Raw genomic sequence first — 26,088 nt, 5'->3', positions numbered from 1 at the left:
ATCATTTAAAATTTATATGCAAATCGGTCTTTGTGGCATACACAAATTATAATGTGCTGTCTGGTCCCAAAAATCTGTTCCTTTCCAACCACACCAGCCCTAAAATATAAACAAAAAATGATAAATATATTGGAACTTGTTTAAATGAACTTTCAAACTGTCAAATGACTGTGATCAATTGATTGGTTAAAGCAAATATGTAAGGTACACATAAACATGTACAGTGCATTGGTCACTTATATAGCAAAAACTATATATTTCATATAAAACTACATTTTAAAAAAAATATTTTTAAGACATCTATGGTTGGATTTTAATAAACCATGTGTTGAAAGACGCAGAATTGTCTGAAGTATATTAATTTATTTATTCATACATTTTTCTTTTATTTTTTTGTCTCACTATGTGATCGTGTATAATAATATTTTACAATTTTATTTGGTTGAAATATATAGCAAAGTTTTTGGACAATAAACCTGTGTTTAAATCATCAGAAATTGAGAATGCTTTACAACAAAATAATTTAACAACTGGGACAACATCCCTAATGCGCCTTGAAATGAGGAACTCAAAAGTCACGTGTAAAGAAAAAATCTCTGTGTAGTGATATTGGACATATTTCTATTTTTAGCAAATGACTGAACTTAATTATTTGTGGTGATTAGGAAAGTAGAGGAACATAGAATAAATGTGTAAAAACTATGGAGCTATTGAATGTGTTCAAAGTATTAAATTTTCAAAGAACTTATTGTGTTAAAAAGGGGATATTTTACCACCAGGAGCCACATCACAACAGGATGTTCGGGGTTTGCTAATTTACGGAAAAAGTAATCTCACTTCGTACCCCGAAAATTTAACCACATATGTGAAAATGTCACAGCTTCGAAACAAGCTATCATACATATCCAAGTTAACGATATGGACTGAGCTACAGGAAAAAACGTTACCATTACCGCCTATGTAAAAACAATTAAAGATTTTGACCCAACTAGAGAAATAAACCTGTTACAATGCTGCTTCTAACGATAAATTTTTGAAAGAAACAAAATTTTATATGTAATATATAGGTAAAGTTATATGTAACACATACTTTTGGCCATGAACTATATTTAATTGATTGCATTAATGCATAATGCATAAGACTAGAATAAGGTCATGGAAGGTTGTATGACACATATCATGCAATTTAACTGAACCAGTGGAGCTTGAAATCAACAGACATAGTGTCATATCCTCGTCACAATCAATCCACATAAAAAATATTGTTGACCTAACAACAATCTTTAGTACCTTATCTAGAATAACTTTCAACTCTTCTGCACCAGTAAAGTGAGGGTCCAGGATCAAGAACTTCAAATCGCCTGTCACATCGTTGAAATCTACTCCTAATATTGTGTGTGCTAATACTCCTCCTCCTGAAAAGAAGAGTATATTATTTGTTAACAAAGTAAATCTTGTGACTTATGCTTCCTCACAAACAGTATCTTCAACAAAAACAGTGGCTACAGTTGCAAAATGGTCTACAGTACAACTAGCCAGTCAAAACTTATGCCGCTGAAATTCCTTTGGTCACTCAGGTTTCCTCCAACAATCAACACTGGCGGCCACAATAAGTTGCGATAAGTGCTGAAAGTGGCATTGAAAACCAACAATCTGTCAATCAACACAGCAAAGGCTTTTTTTAATGTTAAAGCTCACTATTTTGTATTCTTGTGAGTTTTATAACTATAGAAGAAACTATTTGTCTGAATATGGTGCAAATAAATTAAGTTTGCTTGTTGGTTTCTTTCTGCAACTCACCAAATTTTTAATTTAAGTTTTTTAAAAGAAAATTATATCGTGTTAAAATTTGTTTTACTCATAGTATATATTAAGCTTAGTTATTTGACCAACAATTGAGTAAGCTTTAATTGAGTGAAATGAACTACATATTCAACTTATTTAGCTTTTAGCCTTAAACAACATCTTAACTGTGGTTCCTAAACTATTTATTAGAGGATAAACTATAATTTTGATAGACATTCCACTATCATATACTGTATACTGAAATTCAGAAATTATTGCAGGGTTTTTATTATTGTGAATAATGCAACTGGATCAGTATCACAAAAATAAGAACTAGCATTCTGAATTCTAATGCAACAACGTTTGTAACGTTCATTTTGATTGGATAACGTCACTTTCTTACATGGCATCAATTGACAATAGATGCTATGGGACGTACGCGCAAGCGCAGACGACATATGACAGATTTTAAATACATGTTTTAACGTTGTTTTCTGTTAGTTTCATTAGAATGGAGATAACAATATTGTATTTTAAGCTCCGACGGCATCAATTTGGGATTTGATGGTCGCAAATACCCGTTTACTGTCTCCGCTAACGCGTCGCCAGTAAACTTAATTTGCGACCATCAAATCCCCAATTGATGCCGTCGGAGCTTAAAATACAATACAGTTATCTCCTCAATCTAACACATAAAATAGAAAAACAATGGATATGGGGTATCAATCCATGACAAAAAAATCAGTACATGCACAGCGAAAAACACACAAAAAGCAAAGGAACAGAGCTTTTATTGCTGTTCTTCATCTGAAAGTCAGTGAGGCCTTCATATCTGAGCAAAATAAAACTCTTAGCTCACTGCAAGTTTAAGACGGCCCCTAGCATAAGTTTGAGAGGACTTTGTGTGCATGTCGAAAATGCAAAAATAAATGTACGCAATAATTTCTGAATTTACAGTATATAAAAATGAAGATAACAATTTTCTTATTTTATGGGATAAAAGTAGGTCCTTATTATAAACATTTTTGCCTTTTTGTTTTAGTTTTTCTTCCTTGTTACAATGATTTTACTCCCAAAGGAGGAATACTTGTATGAATAACTCACCAATCATTATAGGTGTTCCTTGTGTTGTAAAATGCTGAGCCAGTTCTCTCCCTTTAGAAGACAAATCAGCCCCTGCACTGACAAACATTATCTTTGAGGTGACCTAAAATACGAATAAGCAATGTAATGCATTACAAAAGATTAATGTGTAATATTAAAGAAAGTTTGTGTCAAAATAGAGCTGATTTGATAAAATAGCATCTTCCTTAAAAAGTATGTCATATTCAAATAAGTCTGTCACAGTTAAGCTTAAAATGACACTTTCGAATTTTAGATTTTTCTTCTGGCTTACAAGTGGATAAAAATCCTCCCATGCTGCAACCAGAAACAGCCCATCAAATTCTTGCATTTATTTCACAACTTTATCCACCTGTCTGGCGTATATACTAAATTTAGTCCTGGTATCTATGATGAGTTTATTTACAACTACTGGGTCGATGCCACTGCTGGTGGAGATTTATTTCCCCGAGGGTATCACAAGCCCAGTAGTCAGCACTTTTGTGCTGACATGAACTATCATTGATATGGTTATATTTATAAATTAACTTTTTACAAAAATTTGAATTTTTTAAATACTAAGGCTTTTCTACATCAGGCATAGATTACCTTAGCTGTATTTGGCAAAACTTTTAGGAATTTTGGTCCTCAATGCTCTTCAACTCCGTACTGTATTTGGCATTTTAAACTTTTTTGGATTCGAGCGTCTTAAAGAGTCTTTTTTAGACAAAACGCGCGTCTGGCGTATATACTAAATTTAGTCCTGGTATCTATGATGAGTTTATTTATCCAGGTGAGACAAAACTAAGACAATGTGGAATGATTGATAATAGACAATTATCAATTAACAGATATAAGAATGTATGGATTTTAAAACTTTTTGTTGACTTACCCCTATTAAATGGTCCAAAACATAACTGCATTCCATAGACCCAATCCACTGTCTGGACCCAACAAACTTTGCTTCTTTGTCTCCTACATCTACTAATGCCTACAATTTGTAATTGCATTGTATAATATGTATATCTTTTAAATTTAATCATCAAATTAAGCTATAATTTATACAGATTTTCATATTCCATTTAATTCAATTATGCATTGTCTAAAAAGGAATACCAGTGACAAATTACCTGCTGTATGACCATGTGACCTCTTAAGAAACATGTCTATATTTCTACACTCTGAACCAAGATGGTTGTGTTTTCTTATAATGTAAGTTACAACATTTTTGCATGAACATACTTTTACAATCATTGAACAATTGACTATTAAATGCTGTGCAATTAGCGCATGATATGCCTGTCACTTTTTGAAAGAATAAAGTTCAATAACTCCTCAATGTCATGACAGAAATTTATAAAATAACTAAAGGGAGGATATTTAAATTGATATAAACCAGTCACCAAAGTTTAATGAAAACTGCTCAAAGCAGTTATGTGTATTGTCCAAAAACTGGAAAATCCCCCTTTTTTAAAATAAAACCCCATAACTCAGAAACATAAACTCTAAAATTCATAAAAAATCAAAAAATGAGCTCAGGTCAATAGATATAAAAAATTCACCAAAGTTTCGTACAAATTGATTAATGCATTTTTGAGTTAATGTGGGACATGTTGATGACGACAGACAGATGGACGAACACATAGATGGACAGACAGATGGATGAATAGAGGGACAACGGTATACCATAATAATTAAGTCCCATAAAATGGTGTATAAATATGTGAGATTGATTATTGCAATGGATGGATAGAGGGACAACGGTATACCCTAATAATTAAGTCCCATAAAATGGCGTATAAATATGAGAGATTGATTATTGCAATGGATGGATAGAGGGACAACGGTATACCATAATAATTAAGTCCCATAAAATGGCGTATAAATATGTGAGATTGATTATTGCAATGGATGGATAGAGGGACAACGGTATACCCTAATAATTAAGTCCCATAAAATGGCGTATAAATATGAGAGATTGATTATTGCAATGGATGGATAGAGGGACAACGGTATACCATTATAATTAAGTCCCATAAAATGGCGTATAAATATGTGAGATTGATTATTGCAATGGATGGATAGAGGGACAACGGTATACCATTATAATTAAGTCCCATAAAATGGTGTATAAATATGTGAGATTGATTATTGCAATGGATGGATAGAGGGACAACGGTATACCATAATAATTAAGTCCCATAAAATGGCGTATAAATATGTGAGATTGATTATTGCAATGGATGGATAGAGGGACAACGATATACCATAATAATTAAGTCCCATAAAATGGCGTATAAATATGTGAGATTGATTATTGCAATGGATGGATAGAGGGACAACGGTATACCATTATAATTAAGTCCCATAAAATGGCGTATAAATATGTGAGATTGATTATTGCAATGGATGGATAGAGGGACAACGGTATACCCTAATAATTAAGTCCCATAAAATGGCGTATAAATATGTGAGATTGATTATTGCAATGGATGGATAGAGGGACAACGGTATACCATAATAATTAAGTCCCATAAAATGGCGTATAAATATGTGAGATTGATTATTGCAATGGATGGATAGAGGGACAACGGTATACCATTATAATTAAGTCCCATAAAATGGCGTATAAATATGTGAGATTGATTATTGCAATGGATGGATAGAGGGACAACGGTATACCCTAATAATTAAGTCCCATAAAATGGCGTATAAATATGTGAGATTGATTATTGCAATGGATGGATAGAGGGACAACGGTATACCATAATAATTAAGTCCCATAAAATGGCGTATAAATATGTGAGATTGATTGTTGCAATTACAGAAAATACTGCCTACAAATATTACTATCAAATTTTATTTTTGTGTGAAACCATGGAAACCTATCCTGTTACATATTTCCCAATAAAAAAAACATCAGAAACATTTCTGAATTAGCAGTAACTTTTGGGAAGGTTGACACACTCTCTATATACAATCTGAACATGAACACCAATGTCTTAATATTACCTGTTGTATTTCTTTATGACCTGGTATAGGTTTCTCAGTATAACCCTGAAGTCTGAACCAGGATATAAGAGTCTGTAGGGATCGGTAAGCACATCCCCACTTATTGTCATCAAATCTATCCTGCATGTAATGATGGTAGCTGTATAAACCTTGTACAATATATGGAGTACCATCTTTCACTAGGAGTAAACATAAAGAGAGTTAAAAAAAATCAAAACATTAAAAGTTTTCACAGAAAATGTTGTTCTTTCACATGTACCCTTTATTTTTGAAAAGTTGTCTCTTTAGCAATCATATCACATCTTATTATATTCATATGCGAATAAGAAAATTTTACAATAGGATACCTTGCCAAGCTCTCACTATCACATTTATATTTTCAGTGAACTGTAAAATCTAGGTTCAAACTATAATTTTAGCCTTTATCTTATCTGAAAACATCTGGAAACAATATAAATAGGCAGAATTAATTTTATATACATTATACTTAAATTTGAAATTACATTATCAAATAATCAAATTTACCTATATATAGGTTTAACTCTGCCACCTTATATTTAATATTTACAGATGTCAATTGTAAACACAATGATTGAGCAAACATTAATACAAACAAAGCAAGTAAGACAACCAAACTCTTACTCTACATGCATTAGGAAGTTGACTCTATAAAGATGGAAACAAATGAACATTCATCATATCTATCTAACCACTATTAACTAACATCTGCTTACCAGAGATCACCAGATTTTGATGGGATTTATGTTACCCAGCCTTTAGTTTTCTATGTTGTGTTTAGTGTGCTGTGTATCTTTGTTTTTTTCTGGGTTTTTTTGCCATGGCCTAACCAGTTTTTTTTTCGACTTATGAGTTTGAATGTCACTTTGGTATCTTTCAATAAACTAGATGTGCCAAAGCGACACGAATGGCCCCGTCTCAAAAAGTTGGAAAATGTGCAATTTCAATAACACATGTGGACACAAACATGATGAAAGTCTATCATATTAAGAATCAGCTCAAAATCTGGAGGTGTATAGAAAAAAAGTCTGTATAACTGTGATTTTCAACAATTTATCAATGTCCAAAGCCTGAAATTACAGCTAAAATTAGCCGAACGGAACAAACTTAAATTTGATCTGTAACTCATCATGGGTAACTCATATACCAAAAATCAGCCCAATATCCCAAAGCATTGAGAGAAAAAAATCCCTATAACTGTATTTTCAACAATTTATCAAAGTTCATAGCCTGTAATTTCGGCATAAATTAGCCCAGCAGAACAAAACTTAAACTTGATCTGAAACTCGTTATGGTAAACTTACATACCAAAAATCAGCCCAATATCTGAAGGGTGTTTAGAAAAAAAGTCTGTATAACTGTGATTTTCAACAATTTATCAAAGTCCAAAGCCTGAAATTTCAGCAAAAATTAGAAGAACAGAACGAAACTTAAACTCGATCTGTAACTCATTATGTTTAACTCACATACCAAAAATCAGCCCAATATTGTTGCGAAATGACAGAATGAACTTCGTTGCGGGGCCATAATAAAATTGAGAATGGAAATGGGGAATGTGTCAAGAGACAACAACCCGACCAAAGAGCACAAAACAGCTATAGTCCACCAATGGGTCTTCAACACATGGGTCTATATTCTTGGAAATTCATTTGGTTGTGTGTTTGCATTTTTGTCAAAGTTTTCCTACCTCCAGAAGGTGATAAACCTGCATGTGGATTTACCAAGTAGCCATATTTTTCAAGGTCTTCCAAGAACATGTGCTTATTGTTTCTTCTGAAAATTGGTCTATCATCATTTAGACAAAACTTTTTGTGCAAATCTCTTCGCTTTTCAACTGAAATTAGATTTTAAAACATTTTTGTTTCTGTAAACTCAGAAATTATATTGTGATGTTAATTATTAATTCTAATAATGTGACTGGGTGAGTATCACAATAAAAGAATTTACATTCTTATATTTGAAAAATACATTTGTTTTGTTTGTAGATTTTTCTACAATTGAAATAATTAATCTTGCATTTTTGGCAATCTTAAAATATTGCAATAATTTCTGAATTTGCAGTATTATGTTTTGATTTTTCCAGATAACATTACAATAAACACACAACTTCGATGAAATGTATATTGTGTATCTTTTCATTTTTCAATCTTTTCATTGTTAATTAATAACTGGTATTCATGAACAAATTTTCTTTGTTCTTTATGGAAAGAAAATTTGTTTTTGCTTTTGTAGTTTTCCTGATAGAATTGTTAAACATTTGTCATTTCTATTGTTTTGCCAAATAACTTATATCAATACACCAATTTTACATCCAGCAATCAAATTCTTCAAATCGATGTACTGTGAATTATTCTATTTTTGTGGATATCAATTTTCCTGAATAGAAGACAAAATGCATTCAGTAAGTTAACATAAGTAGCTACATCAATCTTTACCTAAATCATCATCAGACATTTTGGAAGGATATGTTACAGTAAGAAAAGTATTGAGGCCTAATGGCTGGAAATGGTAGGGTTGTGGTGTTTGGAAATCTCCTCTCTGAAACAAACAGATGTTATATATATAATACTATACAAACAAGAGTTCGCACACTGAAATGTCTCGCCTTCTTTACTAATCATTGATATTATGTTGATAGTCCTAAATATAAAGCTTTATTACAACTGTCACATAAACTTAAAATTAAACAAGAAAACTAAACATTGACCAATGAACCATGAAAATGCACTCAAGGTCAGATGAACCATGCCAGGCAGGCACGTACAGCTAACAAATCTTCCATACAACAAATATAGTTGACCTATTGCTTATTAAGAAAAACAGACAAACACTTAAAACTGAGCAATGAACCATGAAAATGAGGTCAAGGTCAAATAAAACCTCCACGACTGACATATAGATTAAAAAATATTTTCATACACCAAATATAGTTGACCTATTGCATATAGTATTAGGAAAAAAAGACCAAAATTCAAAATCTTAACTTTGACCACTGAACCATGAAAATGAGGTCAAGGTCAGATGACACCTGCCAGCTAGACATGTACACCTTACAATCATTCCATACACAAAATATAGTAGACTTATTGCATACAGTATAAGATAATCAGACCAAAACACAAAATCTTAAAACTATAACCACTGAACCATGAAAATGAGGTCAAGATCAGATGACACATGCCAGGTGGACATGTACACCTTTCAGTCCTTCCATACACCGAATAACCTACAGATACCTATTGCTTATAGTATCTGAGATATGGACTTGACCACCAAAACTTAACCTTTGTTAAATTAGTCCATGAGGTTGAGGTCAAGTGAAAACTGTCTGTTGGGCATGAGGACCTTGCAAGGTACACACATACCAAATATAGTTATCCTATTACTTGTAGTAAGAGAGATTTAACATTACAAAAAATGTTAACTTTTTTTTCAAGTAGTCACTGAATCATGAAAATGAGGTCAAAAACATTGATGATTGAACATGCGACTGACGGAAACTTCGTAACATGAGGCATCTATATACAAAGTATGAAGCACATAGGACTTTCACCTTCTAAACAAGTGAAACTGCGAGCTACTGCTCACTGATGATACCCCCGCCGCAAGTGGATAATATTAATAGTGTAAAAATATGCAAGTGTTCGGTAAACAGAAAGTTGTCAAGTGATGAATCTGAAAACGCATCACACAGTATAGCTGACTTATATAAATCCTGAAACCAAATTTCAGAAATCCTTGTATTGTAGTTCCTGAGAAAAATGTGACTAAATTTTCAACTTGGCTATCATGTGTAAAATCATACAAGTGTTCGGTAAACAGGAAGTTGTCGAGTGATGAATCTGAAAACGCATCACACGGTATAGCTGACTTATATAAATCCTGAAACCAAATTTCAGAAATCCTTGTATTGTACATGTAGTTGCTGAGAAAAATGTGACGAAAATTTTCAACTTGGCTATCATGTGTAAAATCATACAAGTGTTCGGTTAACAGGAAGTTGTCAAGTGATGAATCTGAAAACGCATCACACGGTATGGCTAACATATATAAATGTTGATACCAAATTACAGAAAGGGTGGATGTGTAGTTCCTGAGAAAAATGTGACGAAAATTTTCAACTTGGCTATCATGTGTAAAATCATACAAGTGTTCGGTAAACAGGAAGTTGTCAAGTGATGAATCTGAAAACGCATCACACGGTATGGCTAACATATATAAATGTTGATACCAAATTACAGAAAGGGTGGATGTGTAGTTCCTGAGAAAAATGTGACAAAAGTTTCATGGGACGGACTGACTGACGGACGGACTGATGGACGGACTGATGGACGGACTGACAGACAGAGGTTAAACAGTATGACCCCCCTTTTTTAAAGCGGGGGTATAAATATAAAGCTTATGATAAGTTAGCTAACAATGCCGCCACTGGATCACCAGTACTGGTACTAAAATTAAATTGTAAAGATTTGAATTTAAAAAACAATATCATTTACCTTGGAATGCTGCATCATACAGTTGGTCATTGCTTTTAACTGACGAAACACACTTGTTGACATAGCTACAGCTAGTTTACTAACAGTAGTATCAGTTGTCACGGTGGATATTGTGTCAATTTGTAGAGTTATGTCCACTGATTTACTGTTAACTGTAAAATAAAAACAAAAAATGTCTAATTTGTAATACCGGTAGTGCATTTCATTTGCAGTAATCCTCTTTATAGTTCCAAGATTAAGGTGCATGCATTTTGTCTTGCAGATGTTTCTAAAGTTGGAATGTATTCTTAAACATGTACTCTATTCATCGTTGATTTTAAATTTTCATAAATCAGTTGAATTTAAATACTGTAATTTCAGACATTTTGTCATTTTTTATTATTACAAAAATTGCTATGATAACTTAAATGTTATAAAATTTTAATAATATTATTTGTATGTAGCATTTTCTTATATTGCAATAATTAAAACTTTAGTTTCGATTGTCTAACAATCAAATAATAAATCCACAAAATAGTTTTAGGATTTTTACAGTATTGTATACCATTTTAGTGTAGATTCATTTGTGGGATACCAGTTTTTGGCGATTTCTTGGGTTCAAGCAGACCTGCCAACTATCCCGATTTTCGCGGTATCATCCCGATTTTCATCCCTCAACCCGAATCCTGAAATCGGGATCGTAAAACAAGTCAAAAACCGCATTTTCACAAAATATACCCGAAAAAATTATTGGTTACCGATTTCTGATCAATTTTTAAAAATCTATAATTTTACCTGGGGACATATCATGACAAGTTTATATTAACCCTGTGCTAATCAACGGTCACAACAGGTGTCATAATTTGTTGTTGCAAGTAATCGGATTACCTGATGCATGGGTCATAACAATCCTCAAAATTAATTAATATAATATTTGTAAACAGAAATTTAGTCAGACGGCCTTTGATTTTTAACCAATTTATCATACGGGTCATTTTCAAAAAATGTCGAATTTTGAAATTGAAAAATTTATTAAAAGTTACTTATTCAAACAACCCTCTACATAAGCAAATCAAAACAAACAGTACTTTAAGAACAACATATTAAAAGATGCAATCTTGATGATGTCATACAAGAATATCTTGAAACATTTTTTGATAGGTGGTACAATATTTTGTCTATCCTGTTACAATTTTCAAAAGACATTTTGGGTTATTAAGAAAAAGTTTAGATAAAATGTTAAGCTTGTTTTACGTAGCCAATTAGATGGTTTTCAAGAGAATAAACTTCTATATATATTCATTCTGTAAAATAATAGATTATTTGCCAATTTTCCAGGCTGTACTGAAAAATGCCCCTAAAAATTGGTTTTCAAAGGTTGTAAAAATTACCACCAGTAATGCAAGTATAAGATAGCAATTTATATTGTTCAGCATTTTTTCACCCTTTCAAACAAACCCAACATCAAGTAAATCCCTCATAAGTTAGTTTACTTTTCTCTTTATTTCATTGGTAACAGGAACATACGTTTCTGATATATCACTATATAAAAGTCTATCCTGTTACCTTTTTGTCTATCCTGTTACCGATGTCAATCTGAATTTATCTTTCTAACTTTAAGACATATAGGTTCATGTCTTTTGAGTCATGGTCTAAAGATAAGAAGGTCTTTGGAGGGGGAAAGGGGGGTCTTCACTTTAAATCCTTTATTTTATATTGTCATTTTTCTCTTTTCTTAAATTGTTTTGTCAATTTTAAAACAAGCACAAGAATCATGCAAATAAAAGAAATCAAGGCTTAAAAGCTTATCATCAGTATACCAAAAGAAAAAAGAAGAGATATGAGACTATTTTAAGAGTAAAAAACAGTGCACGCAGAAACGCCGCAAAAAACTGTAACCATTAAAATCCTGGTCGCGCACTAAATCCCCCATGGGGATTTTCAAAAGTTAGCAGGTCTGTTCAAGTGAACTGCGAATTCAAATGTTCATAAATAAAAAAATCTATTTAATGTATTTATCGCTATTTTGGGCATTTTTCCTTTGATCTTTTTTTGTGATAATTTTTCATATCATGCTACTGGCTTGAGATGGAAAATTATCCCTAGAAACTAAGCGGGAGGCACGTGGTGTTGCTAATGAAATCGACATGAAATTGACAACATTGTCATATATAAAAAAGAGATAAACAGATTATCATTGGTCATCTCAACTCGATTGTCTTTCTCGCTTTCGCCGTCCCGGCTCAAGTGAGGAAATCATTCTCGATGGGATGATCAACGATAATCTATAAATATGCAGACTTTGACAAAACCACAATTCAGATATCAATGAATATACAAGTGTTTCTCAATCCCCCAAAAATGGTTCAAGCAAAAATAAATGAATCCGCAGAAGTGTGACAAAGGTGTCAAAGTAAATGAAAAATAAATCCCTAACAATTCCCAAAATGTTCAACATTTATATAAATTGTAAACTCTCATTTGCATACCAATATTATGGTATATAACTGGGGCACAAGGTGGGATATCTTCATCTGGCGGTGTTCCACTTCTCTTCAGGAACGTTGTGAATTGTAAAGTTTCCTGAAAAAGAAAAACATCATACAATCATCATGTTATTATCAAAACAAACAGATGTAGGCAAATTCACGAAGATAAAAGGAAACATGGTCCTTTTTGGGGCCCTTTATAGCTTGCTGTTTGGTGTGAGCCAAGGATCGGTGTTGAAGACCTTTCTTTGGCCTATAATGGTTTACTTTTACAAATTGTAACTTGGTTGGAGAGGTGTCTCATTGGCATTCATACCACATCTTCTTATATCAATGGACTCTATAGTGATATTTAGAATTATTACATTGGTTGCAATGAATTACATTGATTTCCCAGTTAGATAAAAACCGATAATTTCACTCGTTTAATCCATGCGTCATTCGGTCACGCGTTGTCTTATTTTTGATATTCAAATACGGCGATTAGTTATACTATAAATATAACCATAAGCTTCAAATTTTCTATAAAAAGATTGTACTGAGTAAGAAATATGATAGTTGTTATACCTGTACCAAGTGAGGAATATGACAGTAATACGTTAGATGTGTTTGAGTATTGCATTTGCCACAATAGATTACCTTGGAGTTTGGTTTTATTGTTATAATTTTACTTTCTCAACCATGAAAATGAGGTCAAGGACATTGGACATGTGACTGACGGAAACTTCGTAACATGAGGCATCCTGATAATATACAAAGTATGAAGCATCCAGGTCTCCCACCTTCTAAACTATAAAGCTTTAAAGAAGTTAACTAATGCCGCCGCTGCCACCACTGCCGACAGATCACTATCCCCTTGTAGAGCTTTCTGCAACAAAAGTCGCAGGCTCGACAAAAATGGATGTCGGTTGGAAGTAAGTGAGACAAAAATCCCATGCAATATTAAAAAATTAATTAATTAATTAATCAGGAATTAAGAAATATATTAAAATAAACATGTACCAAATGTTTATCTTTCTTCTTTCTCGTCCTTTTGAATATCCCACCATCCTCCTCTATCAAGTCATACAAATCTACACATTTACTGTCTTTAGTTATACCACATGACTGGTTTCCACCAATCAAAACATTGCTCTGTTGAAGTTTATACATTATACAGCCAGACTTTATTATTTTGTATTGTCTGTCTATTTCTTTATTCAAGCTCTTTTTCCATGACTCTGAAATAAAATAAAAACATAATGTTTTATCCCAATAATATTATTTAAGCACTTTGTTTTTCTAAAGCGGAAATACTTATATCTAGAAGACCTAGATGAGAGCTGAGATGAAATTGCATAGCAACAAGCAACTAATAAATTATGTCATGCTAAATGCATTATTTTATATATATCAATGTATACTGAGATAAATGGAAACAGAATTTGTCACTGATGAAGAATCATTAAATATACCTGTAAATTAAACAAAAACAAGAGGCTCCTAAGAGCTTGATTTCTTCACCTGCAGAAATATGACATTTCATGTTGAAAAAAAAACAATCAATTATACAGCATTTTTTTTAGCATTGATCAAGTTCAATCAAGAGAAAAAGATTATATCCTTGGTTCAAAAGGCACTTGCCAATGTAATGATTGTAGACCTAAATTACTTGTTTCAATTTCATTTTTATCATTGCCATTTTTCAAGATGATCAACAAAAGAGTTCATAAAAGTTATCACTAAAGAACAATAACTCGTTTTTGGATCAGTATTGAGTTTCAGTCAAACCAGCATTTTTTTAGATCTTACTTTGCCAATCTCTTTTCTTCTTTAAAGTACCTGTTTGTTTTTTCAAGTTAAGAAGCCAAAAAAGGTTGAAAATTGTCTTTCAAGGGAAGTAACTGATATAAGGATTCATCAAATGGTTTTGATGATACTTTTTGGCAAATGTGTGAATGTATAAGTAATATTTTTTGCTATAAACAGTTTCAACCTAAATATAAAAGTTGTTGAAAAATAAATAGGAACAATCTGATAAAAAAATCAATAATCTTCCTTAAAGAGCAATTACTTCTGTAAAGAGAAAACTGTTTATTTAGATGTAATAGGATTAATGGGAAGTACATCTTGACATTCTGACATTTGACGCCTGAAGGTAAAGGGCATTCCTACCCTCCTATTTGTTTACAGTACCAGAACTCTCCCCTACCTTCACTGTCCCCTATATCTATCGTCACATCAATAAAACATGTATTCCTGGCTATGACACTTGTATTTACAACACACTCGTTTGTAATGTTTACAGTACCAGAACTCTCCCCTACCTTCACTGTCCCCTATATCTACCGTCACATCAATACAACATGTATTCCTGGCTATGACACATGTATTAACAACACACTCTTGTTTGTAATGTTTATAGTACCAGAACTCTCCCCTACCTTCACTGTCCCCTATATCTACCGTCACATCAATAAAACATGTATTCCTGGCTATGACACTTGTATTTACAACACTCTCGTCTGTAATGTTTACAGTACCAGAACTCTCCCCTACCTTCACTGTCCCCTATATCTACCGTCACATCAATAAAACATGTATTCCTGGCTATGACACATGTATTTACAACACTCTCGTCTGTAATGTTTACAGTACCAGAACTCTCCCCTACCTTCACTGTCCCCTATATCTACCGTCACATCAATACAACATGTATTCCTGGCTATGACACATGTATTTACAACACTCTCGTCTGTAATGTTTACAGTACCAGAACTCTCCTCTACCTTCACTGTCCCCTATATCTACCGTCACATCAATACAACATGTATTCCTGGCTATGACACATGTATTTACAACACTCTCGTCTGTAATGTTTACAGTACCAGAACTCTCCCCTACCTTCACTGTCCCCTATATCTATCGTCACATCAATACAACATGTATTCCTGGCTATGACACTTGTATTTACAACACTCTCGTCTGTAATGTTTACAGTACCAGAACTCTCCCCTACCTTCAATATCCCCTATATCTATCGTCACATCAATACAACATGTATTCCTGGCTATGACACTTGTATTTATAACACTCTCGTCTGTAATGTTTACAGTAACAGAACTCTCCCTTACCTTCACTGTCCCCTATATCTACCGTCACATCAATAAAACATGTATTCCTGGCTATGACACTTGTATTTACAACACACTCGTCTGTAATGTTTACAGTACCAGAACTCTCCCCTACCTTCACTGTCCCCTATATCTACCGTCACATCAATAAAACATGTATTCCTGGCTATGACACTTGTATTTACAACACTCTCGTCTGTAATGTTTACAGTACTAGAACTCTCCCCTACCTTCAATATCCCCTATATCTATTGTCACATCAATACAACATGTATTTTTGGCTATGACACTTGTATTTATAACACTCTCGTCTGTAATGTTTACAGTAACAGAACTCTCCCCTACCTTCACTGTCCCCTATATCTACCGTCACATCAATAAAACATGTATTCCTGGCTATGACACTTGTATTTACAACACACTCGTCTGTAATGTTTACAGTACCAGAACTCTCCCCTACCTTCACTGTCCCCTATATCTACCGTCACATCAATAAAACATGTATTCCTGGCTATGACACATGTATTTACAACACTCTCGTCTGTAATGTTTACAGTACCAGAACTCTCCCCTACCTTCACTGTCCCCTATATCTACCGTCACATCAATACAACATGTATTCCTGGCTATGACACATGTATTTACAACACTCTCGTCTGTAATGTTTACAGTACCAGAACTCTCCCCTACCTTCACTGTCCCCTATATCTATCGTCACATCAATAAAACATGTATTCCTGGCTATGACACTTGTATTTACAACACTCTCGTCTGTAATGTTTACAGTACCAGAACTCTCCCCTACCTTCACTGTCCCCTATATCTATCGTCACATCAATACAACATGTATTCCTGGCTATGACACTTGTATTTACAACACTCTCGTCTGTAATGTTTACAGTACCAGAACTCTCCCCTACCTTCACTGTCCCCTATATCTATCGTCACATCAATACAACATGTATTCCTGGCTATGACACTTGTATTTACAACACTCTCATCTGTAATGTTTACAGTACCAGAACTCTCCCCAACCTTCACTGTCCCCTATATCTATCATCACATCAATACAACATGTATTCCTGGCTATGACACTTGTATTTACAACACTCTCGTCTGTAATGTTTACAGTACCAGAACTCTCCCCGACCTTCACTGTCCCCTATATCTATCATCACATCAATACAACATGTATTCCTGGCTATGACACATGTATTTACAACACTCTCGTCTGTAATGTTTACAGTACCAGAACTCTCCCCTACCTTCACTGTCCCCTATATCTACCGTCACATCAATACAACATGTATTCCTGGCTATGACACTTGTATTTACAACACACTCGTCTGTAATGTTTACAGTACCAGAACTCTCCCCTACCTTCACTGTCCCCTATATCTATCGTCACATCAATACAACATGTATTCCTTGCTATGACACATGTATTTACAACACACTCGTCTGTAATGTTTACAGTAACAGAACTCTCCCCTACCTTCACTGTCCCCTATATCTATCGTCACATCAATACAACATGTATTCCTGGCTATGACACATGTATTTACAACACTCTCATCTGTAATGTTTACAGTACCAGAACTCTCCCCTACCTTCACTGTCCCCTATATCTACCGTCACATCAATACAACATGTATTCCTGGCTATGACACATGTATTTACAACACTCTCCCCTACCTTCACTGTCCCCTATATCTATCGTCACATCAATACAACATGTATTCCTGGCTATGACACATGTATTTACAACACTCTCCCCTACCTTCACTGTCCCCTATATCTATCGTCACATCAATACAACATGTATTCATGGCTATGACACATGTATTTACAATACACTCCCCTACCTTCACTGTCCCCTATATCTATCGTCACATCAATAAAACATGTATTCCTGGCTATGACACATGTATTTACAATACACTTGTCTGTAATGTTTATAGTACCAGAACTCTTCCCTACCTTCACTGTCCCCTATATCTACCGTCACATCAATACAACATGTATTCCTGGCTATGACACTTGTATTTACAACACTCTCGTCTGTAATGTTTACAGTACCAGAACTCTCCCCTACCTTCACTGTCCCCTATATCTATCGTCACATCAATACAACATGTATTCCTGGCTATGACACTTGTATTTACAACACTCTCGTCTGTAATGTTTACAGTACCAGAACTCTCCCCTACCTTCACTGTCCCCTATATCATTCGTCACATCAATACAACATGTATTCCTGGCTATGACACATGTATTTACAACACTCTCGTCTGTAATGTTTACAGTACCAGAACTCTCCCCTACCTTCACTGTCCCCTATATCTATCGTCACATCAATAAAACATGTATTCCTGGCTATGACACATGTATTTACAATACACTCCCCTACCTTCACTGTCCCCTATATCTATCGTCACATCAATACAACATGTATTCCTGGCTATGACACATGTATTTACAATACACTTGTCTGTAATGTTTATAGTACCCGAACTCTCCCCTACCTTCACTGTCCCCTATATCTACCGTCACATCAATACAACATGTATTCCTGGCTATGACACTTGTATTTACAACACTCTCGTCTGTAATGTTTACAGTACCAGAACTCTCCCCTACCTTCACTGTCCCCTATATCTATCGTCACATCAATACAACATGTATTCCTGGCTATGACACTTGTATTTACAACACTCTCGTCTGTAATGTTTACAGTACCAGAACTCTCCCCTACCTTCACTGTCCCCTATATCTATTGTCACATCAATACAACATGTATTCCTGGCTATGACACTTGTATTTACAACACACTCGTCTGTAATGTTTACAGTAACAGAACTCTTCCCCTCATCCGCTGTCCAAAAGTTGAAATTATCTTCTGATAAAACATTGGTCAGGTTATCTGGTAAGGTTAAAATAAGTAACTGTGAAAACTGTGTAGATAACTGAAATATACGAGAAACATCATAAGGAACATACATTTAGAACAGTCTAGCCTTTTCCAATTGATTTTTATAGATCGTTCTTATGTTGTACTGTTACACCACTGTCCCATGTTAAGGGCAGGGTTGGGATCTCGCAAACATGTTAACCCCGCTAAATTCACTCTATGAATGCACCTGTCCCAACTCAGGAGCTTATAATTCAGTGGTTGCTGCTTTTACATATTATTTGCTTTTTTATTTGTATATTAATTAGGCCGTTAATTTTCTCGTTTTACATTTGTGATTTCAGGACCTTTCATAGCTATGTAGAAAGGGCTTTGCTTATTGTTGAAGGCTGTACAGTAATCTATATAGTAGTTAATTTATATGTCACTTGGTCTCGTGTGGAGAGTTGTCTCATTGGCACCATACCACTTCTTATTTTTTATAGGTAATTTAACTCTATTTATGGGTTATATATATTGTTCATTATGTTTTGTAATAAGTTTTCAACTTTCAAATATTTTGGCTTTTACCATTATAATATACTCATGGTTGATACATTATTATTATTAATTGTTATAAATGTTAGAAAAATAAATTCAAATTAAGGAACACTCTCCCTCTTGCATAGTTCTAATTCCTTGTTTTGATTTGGCACTATTTTTTGTTCATTTCATGTTTAGTTTGATTTTTCAAATATGCATGTTTCATGCATCACTGTAAAAGCATCAATTTGTAAAAACATATCTAAGGCAGTAAAGTGGTTCAAGCATCATTAATGTTATTATATATACTCATCTGTGTTATATTCCATGTAACATACCTTTTTAAGTAAATCTTTACTTTTGTGATGGAAGTAACCCACTATGAACACACCTAAAAATGAAATAGAGATTGACACCAAAAGAGTGATACATGTACATGTCGAATGGACAATAAACAAAATAGTTTTTTGTGTCAAAAAATTGTAAAATTACATATATGGACCATAATTTGGTATTCGGCCTTTGGTTTCTTTTTGTATCCTTTTTTATAAGTTCTAAAACTTTAACTTTTATTCTGTGGGTTGTGTTGATGTTAGAATAGTATTAATGGAACAATTGAGTTTTTCGAGAAAAAATTAATACATTTTGATTCACCGTTTACGTGACAGGAAACAAAACAGGAAACCAATCTTTATTTTCTTTATTTTGCACAATATATTTCGAAAGACATAAATGAACACCATTACTAGTGTTACTTGCTTCATGTTAATATTCAAAATCTATTTTCAATGTTGAATTAAAGTTTTTAGAAACCGAAAGCATTTTTTTAGTTTTATTTTATTGCAAAATCTGCTTAAAATGATCTGAACAGTATACTTTTTCTTAAAATCCATCTTAAATGTAACAGTATTATAAAACTCCTAAATATGTGCTTGTTTTGAAAACAATTAGTACAATTTATTCAGGAATTTCCGTATTTTCTTCATTGATACAGGATACCATAATCGTTGTATCTTGATGTTTTAGCCAAAAAAATGTATTTATATTTGGTTTTGAAATTCCAGTTATATACAATTTATTCCAAATCATTGGTAATGTAAAATTCTTTAAATCCAGTAAAGAAAACAACTTTTAACTTGGAATTAGCATCTTTAAAATAGGCACCATGTGATATTTGTGACCTGTACACCATCTACATGGTTTCCACATTTTAACCTACTTTAGTGGGCTAAAATCAATAAAGTACTTCCTTTCAAGTCATGCATGGTAAAAGTTTACTTTTCCTTTGACAAGTTTATTGCGTTTCTGATAAGTGTTTGCAGAACATGAATAAAAAAAATTAATTAAAAATTGTGACAAAGATACCAACTTTGTACATTCCAAGTGTAACGGTACATTAACATGCATTTTTTATTAAATTATCTTTATTCACCTAAAATATCCAGTAATATTTACTGTTGAAGCTAAATCAATCCAACGAACATCGGCACCTTGATAGGAGACGTAATTTCGATTGAATTTTCCAAGGACCCTTTACATCGTTATTGGGAAACGAAGTGTGTTAAAACGTCGGTCAAATCTGAAATCGATTTTGTCAAGTCATTGGGCATTTATTTTCACACAAGATCGTATGTAACATGCACATAGGAAAAATAACAGACCCCCGGCGCAATCTCTTTGAAAATTGTATTTTCCTTTTTTTTAAACAAGACGAAACAAGCCTACAGATTATGTTTGCTTACATCCCGTTGGAAACAAATACAATGTTTAGACCTAGTATTTCGTATATCCGGCTGTAAGGGCGTGATCACATGTTAGTCACATGTTTCACGTATGACCGGAAATGATTAGAACTTAACGACAAAAACAATTTTAATAAATAAATGGACTTCTGTTTCGTGTGAAATGTAACGCATAACGATAACGTCATTTTCTAACTTAATTATTACGAAGAACAAAACAAGAATGTAAATCATCTCTGATTTACCTGTTTGAACATCTCGCGAGAGTTCGTATTTGCATATTGTTACTAAGAATTCTTTTACAACAAAGCAGATTAAACCATCTAAAATGTGCGTTACGAAATGGGAAACCAAAATAACGACAGTATTCTTACACCTGCTACAGAAATACTTATAGTTCTCGGCATTTTCTTCTCACTATTCTTATTGGTCGATGTTCTTTGTTATTTTAAAGCAAAAATTATGAATTTGCCGGTGACGATTATCTATAAATTAGTCAGCGTTATGCACTTCGGACGCGAAAAGTAACGCGAGAAACGACACACAAATACGGTCGTATAATCTTTGAAATTTGTTAATTTCAATTTTTTTTCTAGGGAAGAGTAGCATACACTTGTATGTTGATAAAAATAATGGCATCTTTAGATGTAGTTACAACTTTTCTTACAGTAATTCACATTTTATCATCTTTCTATAGTTATAGGAAACGGAGCCCAATAGCAAATTATGGTCCATATATAAAATTATATTATAACTAGATTCTGTTTATATATATATATAGTTCAGTTCAAATTCTTGATTTTTTTTTTTCATCATTTAAAATATATATATTACACACCTGTCCTAAGTCAGGAACATGTTGTTCAGTCATGTCATGATCAGTGGTTGTCATTTGTTTATGAATGTTTCTATTTTTTTATATAGATTAGACAATTTTCTGATTTGTTTTACACAAGTCATTTTGAATTCCTTTATATTTGGGAGGCAGGACCTTTTTCAGGATGTCAGGATCAGGTTTTTTTTAAGCATGGGATTTTGGGATTGATCCATTGGGGATCTAGGAATTCTTTTTTCAAAATTTCGGGATGTCAGGATTTAAATTTCTTTAAATTTGGGCCTTGGGATTTTATGTTTTTATCGGGATCAGGACCCCTCCGACCCCCCTCTTTATAGTTTGCTAATACTGTTGGGTATCTCAGCAAAGCCTCTTTGTTGAAAGCTGTACATTCAACTATGTTTTGTACCGGTAACTTTAAATATTGAAACTTAGTCTCAGTTGTCTGATTTGCACTCATACTAAATCTAATTTCATTTTAGAGAGCTCCCTTACACAAAAATAAATACTTACCTCCAGGTAGATATGTATCTATGTCTTCCAATTCTGCTAACACATTATTGGACACACAACGAACACATGCAGAAACTGTCAAAATATCATCACTTGAGTAACCTATCAATAACCCTACAGCTTTGTCATCTTTACTAATCTGTTGTAATTGCTGAAAAGATCAAAATTTAAATGGTTTCAGTATACAGCATATAGGTGGGTGTATTTTTCATACATCTAATATTTAATTTTGTCTTTGATATTTGCTTATTATAAATATTCAGGGTAGGTGCCTTCACATTCTATCTTTTTTTTTTTAATTTACAGTCAAAATAAACAAAAAAAATTGTAACCATAAAAAGTCATTTTCTTTAATTCTAGCTATAGTTTTTGGAACATTATAAACCCATGCATTTAGTTGCAAAAATTACAAATGTAGAACATCATATTGAATTTTGACAAGTAATGTATCTTCGGTGATGTTAGGAATTGAAAAGGTATTTGGAAGGCCATATAATTAACCTCAATTCTTGATAGACTCTTGAATTTTGTTGACTAGTCAAAACAGGTTGAACGGATCATATAAACTCGTAGGCAAATATAATACAAGCCCAAACGAAAAGAAATAAACAAGTCTAAATTGAAAACAATTATTGTTCAAATCGATGAGATAAAATCCATAATTTATATATATGTGTGCATGCAAAACAAATTTCTTGGTAGATACCTCTTATGAGAGGGGTCAAAATACAACCACCAAAAACATTTTCCAAAAGACCAAAAAAAGTGAAAAAGTATATACATGTATTCTAACAAAATACAATTTAAAAAATAAGTTCACGATATCCAGATTTTGGCAATTAATATCATATGTTTACGTACTTCATACATGTGTCTTATTCGTATTATGGTCAGATCATGATGTTTTCGTACTTTCATATGAATTCGTATTATGCATGCTTTTTCAATGGAAATTGTGACGTCATAATAAAATTGAGAATGGATATGGGGAATGTGTCAAAGAGAAAACAACCCGACCAAAGAGCAGACAAAAATGCATTCTTTATAGCACAAAAGCCCAAGAGACTAGGATATATATATGGAGAAAAATGAGGAGCTGAATTGTCTTGGCTACAGCGAACAAAGCAAAAATTTTACACACGAAAAAAACCTGATATACAGTACCTCAAAGTTCAAAGATCAATATTTTAAAAACAATACGAAAAATCTTTTGAAAACAGCATTTTGTAATGACAAAATGTCAATGAATGTATAAAATTTCTTAAAAACCATTTTTTGTTTAACTTGATCATATGGTTATGATCAAAGAACAAGTCGTAAATGTGAAATGACTTTAATTGCTATAAAGTCATGTGACATCAGCTACGGCCGAGATCAGTCTGATAATTTGTTTAGACATTGTTATGCATGTTATAAGTGACCAGTCCTGTTAGTATAGAAAGTCCCTGGTCTGGGTGCCAAAATGTCTTGTTACCATTTTAGACTACATCAGTACATGGATTTGATTTTGATTAGATTTTTGGTATTTTAATGCCACTTTTAAGCACCGCATTTAGGCTAGTATTTCGTAGCGGCCAGTCTTTATTGGTGGAAGGAGCCAGAGATTCTCCGGAGAAAACCATGACCTTCGATAGGGAAACTGACAATCCTAGTCAACTAAGATTGGAGTCGAGTGCACCTAAGTACATGGAATAGTTAATAATAATATACATGTAATAATAAATACATGTACTTTATTTAAAGAGTTATATAGCTAAAGGTAATCCTAATAATTATGACGCCTTGGAAGTTGGAAGGCTATTTTAAATTTTTGCTTTGATGCCTTTGAATGTTAGGCTTCAAAGAAAAAAAAAGAAAAGCCTTTCAAGAGTGGGTGTCATTGCCATTCTCTAGGGTCTAAGCGTGACACTGGATTGTCAACTTTTTGTGCCACGACACGGGAATTTACAAAAAAAATGAAAATTCCTCACGTACATTATAAGTGTAAGCGACTAAGCGGGATACGGGAATATGACAAAAGAGTAAGCAGGATCCGGTATCAGAAACCCCAAATAAGACCCCTTCAAGACTCATAGTTATTTGGACTCTTCTTCTTCTTCTTTAGGTTTTCAGTAGTCCTTCAATGATCTGAAGATTATTTACTGTTTGCATAGCATGGCCTATATATATATATTTACAAAAACAAAAATAGTTGGAAATAAATTGGAGGTGCGCAATTTAAATTTTTTAAATTGTGATTAAAACTATGTACATAGGCTAATAATGAGTTAGATGAATTTGTGAAGAACAGCTGGTGTGAGCTGTTATCTGAAGGTGTCGACTGTGGCGACAGGGACTTTTTGCATTGGCAATAAGTTCCACTGAGTTATGGTATATGGAAAAAATGAGTATTTATATATGTATCTTTTTTGGTTGAAATGTGTCTAAAAGTATAATTATGGTTTTTGCGGGTTCTACTGTCTGATGGTATGAGAATAGCAGATGGTATAGCTACGATTTGGTGTACTATTTTGTAGAACATTATTAATCTATCACAGGGTGTGAGCTAGGACCTTTGTCTGGAATGGTCTTATTTGATTCAGTTGGTAAACACTGATTGGAATTGTGTGTTTAGGATGTCTGCCTTTTGCTTTTTATCAGCTATTAACTGTCCTTCTTTTTTCAGTGGTGCGACACCGGTGTTATCTGTGCGCAGTGATTTAATAAAGGAAAATAGCTTTTTTAGGTTTAGATTGATTGTTGCACTGTTGGTCGGGTTCATTTATGGGTAGGTCTATCATTTTTTCAATATAACCCCAGTATGCAGTTGTTTGTTCTTTTTTTTCAGATGTCTCTACTTTTCAGCATACTTGATGTCTTGTTTCATTTTATAATATAGCTTGTTTTTTCTATTTATCATTTTCCTTAGATTGTTGTGAATCCAAGGTAGTCTGTTTTTGTATGTTAGGAACTTATGAGGAATGTTGTTTTCCACTGATTTTGTAAGATTTGTTTTAAATGTGGATATTTGCATAATTTGGACAGGATTTTAGTTCCGCTAATTGAAAAACATGATCTTTAGTAAACGCGGTCGATATTTAAGAACATTTTGACAAAAAACATGGTGCCAATTTTACGTGACAGCGACTTTTTTTTTTATAGATTGAAATCACCACCTACTAATATATATATATATGTTACTATTTGATTTGAAATTTAACAGTGAATAGTAGCTTTATGAGGTGTCGATTTTTCTTGAAATCGAACCGTCTTTCTCGGGTGCCGAAATGTCTATCATCGAGGATGAATATATGACCTGGTGTCAATCTATCAGTAATGAAGATGAAGTGTCTAGAAATTTCTCCATCATGTCATTTAGAAAGGGGTCACCATATTGACGATGTTACAGATATCTTAAAAGATACTGTATATATTCTCAGATATGGTTTTGATGATAAAAAATAAAAGAAATCAATTAAATATCACTTTGTTTTATCAAACCTTCGCAACAGACGAATGACAGATGATTATTCGTGGCATCTTCTCCTAACAGTAACACTTTCGCCTGAAATCTACACTTCCGGTTCTCGTAT

General features: G+C 33.3%; 1 protein-coding gene across 1 annotated transcript; it reads right to left on the bottom strand.

Moving 5' to 3' along the window:
- Positions 1–26,088, bottom strand: LOC143042722 (ufm1-specific protease 2-like). The gene is made up of 14 exons (XM_076215163.1): positions 25,997–26,088; positions 22,517–22,667; positions 19,765–19,817; positions 18,749–18,959; positions 13,883–14,100; positions 12,881–12,974; positions 10,413–10,564; positions 8,352–8,454; positions 7,604–7,750; positions 5,899–6,077; positions 3,779–3,877; positions 2,890–2,992; positions 1,291–1,415; positions 1–99 (listed from the first exon to the last, which is right to left on the bottom strand). The coding sequence occupies exons 1-14, from the start codon at positions 26,033–26,035 to the stop codon at positions 13–15; spliced, it is 1,761 nt and encodes a 586-aa protein (XP_076071278.1). The 5' UTR covers positions 26,036–26,088; the 3' UTR covers positions 1–12.

Source organism: Mytilus galloprovincialis, chromosome 8 (assembly GCF_965363235.1).
Source record: "Mytilus galloprovincialis chromosome 8, xbMytGall1.hap1.1, whole genome shotgun sequence".
NCBI lineage: Eukaryota > Metazoa > Mollusca > Bivalvia > Mytilida > Mytilidae > Mytilus > Mytilus galloprovincialis.
Note: the sequence above shows the minus strand (reverse complement) of the source record. Positions and strands in the feature narration are given on the sequence as shown.